Source organism: Silene latifolia, chromosome 1 (genome assembly GCF_048544455.1).
Source record: "Silene latifolia isolate original U9 population chromosome 1, ASM4854445v1, whole genome shotgun sequence".
In the NCBI taxonomy this organism is placed as follows: Eukaryota; Viridiplantae; Streptophyta; class Magnoliopsida; order Caryophyllales; family Caryophyllaceae; genus Silene; species Silene latifolia.
In genome coordinates this window covers 102,779,358-102,786,486 of record NC_133526.1, presented here as the reverse complement: position 1 = coordinate 102,786,486, position 7,129 = coordinate 102,779,358, and the positions used below count along the sequence as shown (strand labels likewise).

The window sequence follows — 7,129 nt, the reverse complement described above, 5'->3', positions numbered from 1 at the left end:
AAGGTAACATGGTGAAAAATGGGTTATTTAAGAAAAGAGGTAAAAAGGAGGGGCAAAGATGGAAAGATTGGTGAGTGGGCCACATGGGTAGTGGGTATTATTAAATGGGTTTAGGTGAGTTAAATAAGAAGTTAGTGGGTGGGCCACATGATGGCATTTGTGTAAATATGAGGAGAGTATAAGGATTATATTGTCCAAAAATATACCATTTATAGTATGTTACCTTTGGTGTGGTTCGTCCATTTTAGGTAACTGTTACCTTTGGTCTGGGTCGGAGGGAGTATTCAATTTGACCAATAATATTCAATTTCACCAAAATAATTTTATAAATATGTCTTCATATTGTTTTAGGTCAAATTCTAAATTATCAAACATTTACTCTTTAATTTCTCTCTAAAAAATATGGCTGGTGTATCGGAGATACAATCACATTCTCATTACGCACAACCTTTTACTTGCATTCTCCATAATCTCCCGGTTCATTATGGTTTGAATGGAAAGGGTTTAAACCCTAATTTTGGTAGTTGACGCAAATGCTTCATGACTCCGGTTTCACCATGGTTAAAAAAGTGTACCCTGTGTCTAGAAACAAGCAAGGTTTTGTAGGCTTCGCTTTTATCGTGTTGACGAAGCCAACTGCCATGATAGTTTTCGTCAGGCAAGAAAATTAGGGGCGAGACTTGCGGGGGAAGATGCGGGGAAAGAGGACTTTTATTCGGATGATAAACAACAAGGCCCTTATCTATGGGTTGCGACCCATCTTGATCATCAACTGATGACACATTGCAGGAAGCATTACATTCTTGCCACCATGCCTATGTCATGGGAGAAAGAGACCATTCCACCTGCACTTCCCGGTGATAATGAAGGTGTTGGGATAAGTGTCCTCCGACAATAATGCGATCACAACTGTCGATCATGATGATCACATGTTTAAATCTCATTTTTAAGAATACATGTGGGATGTAATATTTTTACAGTCAACTGGTCTACACATATCGGTAATGATTGGCTGACTAGAGTTTGACATAACTGTCGTGCGACGGTGGTGATCAGTTGATCCCCTTTGGTCATACCAATAGGGAAATACTCTTAATTGATTATTTAACTAATCGCATGCCGATACGAGTTAATTAAATTGCTTAAAATTGACGGATGATCTTGTGAGTAAAATTAACGTGTCTTACTATAATTCGATTATATTAGATACGGTCTAAGTAATTAAATTGTTTTAGTACTTGGATAAAATTATTGTTTACGAAACAATTGAAATAGGAATTGAATGAATAATTTATTATAAATACAAGACGTTGTAATTTATAATTTGATAAACCGTTTTGGTACAAGTAATTACGAATTACTAGTCAATTTTGTAAATGACATATTTTATGAGTATGTTCATTTTTAATATGTTAAAAATACATTACATTGTGACATGTCATGTAACATGTTACATGTGACAAAATTGACAAATGACAAAATAAAATGGACTACCCATTTTATTTTAAGTATGCCGAAATAATGGAGGGAGTGTAAGATTTATATTGTGTTTTTATCTTAAGTGGAAAACACCATGATTATATCTAACTAGTAGACATGCAAACCTAGCTTTTGAGAAGAGCAAAAATAAAAGGCATTGGGCATGCTACCCAAGGCCAATTATTTTTCGGCCAACATAGGTGAAAAGAAAAGAGTTTTTTTTTTCAATTTATTCATTCATCATTTTTATAAAAAATTTCTAGTGTAAGAAATGATACTCTCTCTATCTTTTGTGAAAATCCTAGAGAAATAAAAACTCACTCATCTATTCTCTCTCAACCGAAAACAAGTAAATATTTTGTGTCAAAATTTTAAGTAAGACTAATCCTAATACTAGATCATATTATTTTAGTCTATAAGAGTATTCCTTGGGTATTCACTTTTGGGAGATATTCTATACTTTAATCTTTGTTCATCCATTATTTGGAATGCTCAAGAACTAACAAGAAGGAGATCTTGTTGGTGCCCATAAAACCGAAATCACATAGTAAGGAAGCCTATGGTCTATTACATTCTTCAGCTACGCTTTTACCATGGCGTTACATTGATGCCACGCAATAGATTGAAGAGTTTCCTCTTCCCCGTCGATGAGTTCCGACCTTTTTATGGTTCCCTCGACTAACCCCAATTTATTTTTGGCGTCGAGGCCATTCCGAACTACATCTACCCAAAGGTCATAGTTTTCACCATTAAAAGTTAAATTTGTCAATGACAAATTTAAACTATCAGATGGGTGTAAATAAAGTGGCGAAGATGGAGCAATTTGTTCGATTGTCTTGCTACCGCTTTCTTTCCTTCGCCTCCTTTTCCTGCTTCTCCCATCGTGTGTTGTTGTTGTTGTTGTTTTTTGTGTGAAAAGGGATTTGCGGAAGATATGCTCAGGATCTTAATCTTTCTCTTGATGCCATGAAGAAACGTAAAGAGCTAGAGAGATGAAGGATTGAATGTATTATTATTGAATAATTATGCAAGGCATTACACAAGTGTTTATATACTACAATAAAGTAAACCCTATGATCTTAGACTAATTACAATCTTTACATATAAGGTAATAGAAGATACATACTACCATAATAACTAAGATACGATATGATCATGATACCGTATCATATCGTATCATATCATATAATATCTTTCCATAAAACCAGAGCGGTCAAGGCCTGTAGGGAGGAGATTTGATTGTTTCCACTTTCATCACGGGCTTGGGCTTTTAATTTAGCAATCGACTTAGATGAAAATTTGAATATTTTCTCGCGAGTGCCACTCTTTTGATTCAAGGTAATAAATTCATTGCGATTAGTGTAGGGAAGGGGGAAAATTGGTCCATAACCGTTTGGACCGGTAGGTTCAAGTCTAACGCGCTCTTATTACTATCCTTGTATATTTTGGACCATACGTTCCAAAAATGCCAATATGAGGTTCCGTCTAATATAGAGTAATTTATAGAACATCCTACAAACAAACCATCTATGAGTTCAGTAACTCGAACAGATAGTAAGGGTAGGTTGTGACCATCATGGTTCACAGCTTTGTTGTGATCGAAAAATGAATGAGCCAATGATGGAATATCGCCACTTAGTGGAAGTATATCAGATACGGTGAGGTCTAGAGTGGCGTGAATGAAGCTAGCCTCGGGTCCCTTAGTAAAATCGACAAAGACTACGATTTCGTGTCGATCTTTGTCTACGTGTGTGGAAAGTTGACCGGCTAACGGATAGAAACGGATAAGGGTTATTGAAAACGAGTCGTTGAGATTGTCAAGGATTTTCTGAATGTTGAATTGTCGACCGCCAGTGAAATGAGAAGGTTTATGAACAATAAACCTTGTTTAATGTATGGTAAAGAGAGCATGGCTACGTCCATTGGAGCCAAGTAATAAGGTTGTTTCGATCCTTGGACATAATATTTTGGTTTGATAAAACTTTTGGATACTTGTTTTACATTATTGCTTGAACTCATATTTTCAACTATTTTGGTAGGGCTATTTTTTTGAGATTTGGCCCTTCAACATGAATGCTTTTAGTGTAGTTTCGGGAAAGGTTAGTATTTTGGTATTATGTGAAAGTTTTGATGACACCTGTAAGACTATTCACACGTGGGAGCTTTTCTCAAGTTACACCTTTTGTTTTTTTGAAGAAAGGTAAGTATATTATAAATCAATAAAAGAATACATCATCCATAACAACCATACATTTTTCAAGCATACATTTAATATTAACATCAAGACAAGAACAAATTCTACATGGCTGTCAGCTTGCCTATCCAACGCTCATCCAAGTTTGTGAGTGCAGCTTTATGTCTGGCCCAGAATTTGCTGATAATATCTTTGATTGCCTGCGTGACAATTACTCTAGGATGAGGTACCTCAAAGTTAACTCTAGCTCCGTTTCTTACTTGCCAAATCATATACACGAGCAGGACATGACAGGCACAAGTAACTTTTCTGATCAAAATGCTAAATCTCCTCCCCCTGGTATTCCATTCAGCTAGTTCCCTAGGATCAAAGTAGATATTCAGTTTATGTTGCAATAGAAGAACACATCTATTACTGAAATGGCAGGCAAAGAACAGATGTCCATGATCTTCATTTGAAGAGTTACACAAAAACCAAGTCAGATCCTGGCTACCTCCCATATGAGCAAGACGATCCTTGGTAAGAAGTCTGCCAAGTACAGCTGCCCAGTATATGAAAGAAGCTCAAGGAATATTCATGGAATACCAGCACACTTTCCACCAACTGACATTAGGGAGTGGGACTCTAAGCCACTTGTATCCTTCTTTAGTGGTATATGCAGAACTGTTGCCAAGCCATAGGTCATTAACATAAGCAGGTCTAAAATTCTTCATGATATGTGCTATCTTTTTCCATGACCAACTACAATCATTAAGAGAAGAGTAATTGGCCCAGTAACAATCTTTCAAATACACAGAGCTGACCCATTTTATCCACAAATGATCTTTCTTAGATGCAATCCACCACACATACTTACCTAATAGAGCTTTGTTCCAAGTTTTTGCACTTTTAATCCCTATGCCACCTTCACCCTTTGAGGAGCAGCATTTGTCCCAGCTTACATATACCATCTATCTTATTCATAATACCAGATAGAATAAGGAAGATGGTAGCCCACACTACGCCAAATCCAGCAATCAATAAGGAGCGTATCACAACGGTTTAATGCATTTAATAACGACACTTAGATTACCGTTTTCCAAATATTGGCGGAAACCTAGACCACCCTAATAGGAATAACGGTTTCCCTCCAAAACTTTTGTTATTATAATTTGACAACGGCTGCTTAACAAACCGTTGTCAAAAACGTTTAACGGTTTCCAAAAACTCGTTATAGAATCACTCTTATCAACGGTTGTTAGAAAACCATTACCAGTTTAAGATATCGGCATTTCAAATACTATTACTAAATTTACACCAGCAATGGTTTTTGTTACCCGTTGTTATGTTATAGCAACGGATTTTTCGTAACCGTTATTATTTTCTATTATGAAATAACGGGTTTTCAATTCAACCGTTGTCAGTATTTGATTAGATTTTTCAGTTTGACTACTGCATTCAATACTTTATCAGAACTTTAATAAATATTCAATTTGACCAATAATATTCAATTTCACTAAAATAATTCTATAAATATGTCTTCATAGTGTTTTAGGTCAAATTCTAAATTATCAAACATTTACTCTTTAATTTCTCTCTAAAAAATATGGTTGGTGTATCGGAGATACAATCCTATTCTCATTACGCACAACTTTCGCAAATGCTTCATGACTCCGGTTTCACCATGGTTAAAAAAGTGTACCCCGTGTCTATAAACAAGCAAGGTTTTGTAGGCTTCGCTTTTATCGTGTTGACGAAGCCAACTGCCATGATAGTTTTCGTCAGGCAAGAAAATTAGGGGCGAGACTTGCGGGGGAAGATGCGGGGAAAGAGGACTTTTATTCGGATGATAAACAACAAGGCCCTTATCTATGGGTTGCGACCCATCTTGATCATCAACATATGACACATTGCAGGAAGCATTACATTCTTGCCACCGTGCCTATGTCATGGGAGAAAGAGACCATTCCACCTGCACTTCCCGGTGATAATGAAGGTGTTGGGATAAGTGTCCTCCGACAATAATGCGATCACAACTGTCGATCATGATGATCACATGTTTAAATCTCATTTTTAAGAATACATGTGGGATGTAATATTTTTACAGTCAAATGGTCCACACATATCGGTAATGATTGGCTGACTAGAGTTTGACATAACTGTCGTGCGACGGTGGTGATCAGTTGATCCCCTTTGGTCATACCAATAGGGAAATACTCTTAATTGATTATTTAATTAATCGCATGCCGATACGAGTTAATTAAATTGCTTAAAATTGACGGATGATCTTGTGAGTAAAATTAACGTGTCTTACTATAATTCGATTATATTAGATACGGTCTAAGTAATTAAATTGTTTTATTACTTGGATAAAATTATTGTTTACGAAACAATTAAAATAGGAATTGAATGAATAATATATTATAAATACAAGACGTTGTAATTTATAATTTGATAAACCGTTTTGGTACAAGTAATTACGAATTACTAGTCAATTTTGTAAATGACATATTTTATGAGTATGTTGATTTTTAATATGTTAAAAATACATTACATTGTGACATGTCATGTAACATGTTACATGTGACAAAATTGACAAATGACAAAATAAAATGGACTACCCATTTTATTTTAAGTCTGCCGAAATAATGGAGGGAGTGTAAGATTTATATTGTGTTTTTATCTTAAGTGGAAAACACCATGATTATATCTAACTAGTAGCCATGCAAACCTAGCTTTTGAGAAGAGCAAAAATAAAAGGCATTGGGCATGCTACCCAAGGCCAATTATTTTTCGGCCACCATAGGTGAAAAGAAAAGAGTTGTTTTTTTTCAATTTATTCATTCATCATTTTTATAAAAAATTTCTAGTGTAAGAAATGATACTCTCTCTATCTTTTGTGAAAATCCTAGAGAAATAAAAACTCACTCATCTATTCTCTCTCAACCACTCATCTATTCTCTCTCAACCGAAAACAAGAGAGAATAAGTAAATATTTTTGTGTCAAAATTTTAAGTAAGACTAATCCTAATACTAGATCATATTATTTTAGTCTATAAGAGTATTCCATGGGTATTCACTTTTGGGAGAGATTCTATACTTGAATCTTTGTTCATCCATTATTTGGAATACTCAAGAACTAACAAGAAGGAGATCTTGTTGGTGTCCATAAAACCGAAATCACATAGTAAGGAACATGATTTCTTCTTTAATTCTATTTATGTTTGCATGCATAAGATTTGTAACTATTTTATGACTAAATAATTTCTCACATATATGAATATGTAAATTAACGAGATAGAGATTTCTAACAAGTGGTATCATGAGCCTTAGGTTGTTTGCATGCAAATCGGTTATTGTTTTTCCGAGTTATACGATTAACAAACAAAACTTATAAATTTGTGTTTATTATGATATATCACGAAATTTATTATGCATGTTAAAGTTTCTGGTCCTAAAATGTATTTAGGATATTTT

The 7,129-nt window shown here is 34.9% G+C and overlaps 1 protein-coding gene across 1 annotated transcript; it reads right to left on the bottom strand.

The window, feature by feature from the left end:
• Positions 1-3,777: 3,777 nt before the first annotated feature.
• On the bottom strand, positions 3,778-4,623 carry LOC141651882 (uncharacterized). Its single transcript, XM_074459577.1, has 3 exons — positions 4,530-4,623; positions 4,259-4,336; positions 3,778-4,214 (listed from the first exon to the last, which is right to left on the bottom strand). Exons 1-3 carry the CDS (start codon positions 4,621-4,623, stop codon positions 3,778-3,780), a joined length of 609 nt encoding a protein of 202 aa, XP_074315678.1.
• Positions 4,624-7,129: the final 2,506 nt, after the last annotated feature.

Excerpts from the sequence above, each read along its gene's own strand:
- LOC141651882 (XM_074459577.1), bottom strand. The coding sequence starts at position 4,623 with ATGGTATATGTAAGCTGGGACAAATGCTGCTCCTCAAAGGGTGAAGGT. Across the intron at positions 4,337-4,529 it reads TTGGAACAAAGCTCTATTAG|TTCTGCATATACCACTAAAG; the intron begins GTAAGTATGTGT and ends GCTTGGCAACAG. Across the intron at positions 4,215-4,258 it reads AGTTGGTGGAAAGTGTGCTG|CTGTACTTGGCAGACTTCTT; the intron begins GTATTCCATGAA and ends TATACTGGGCAG.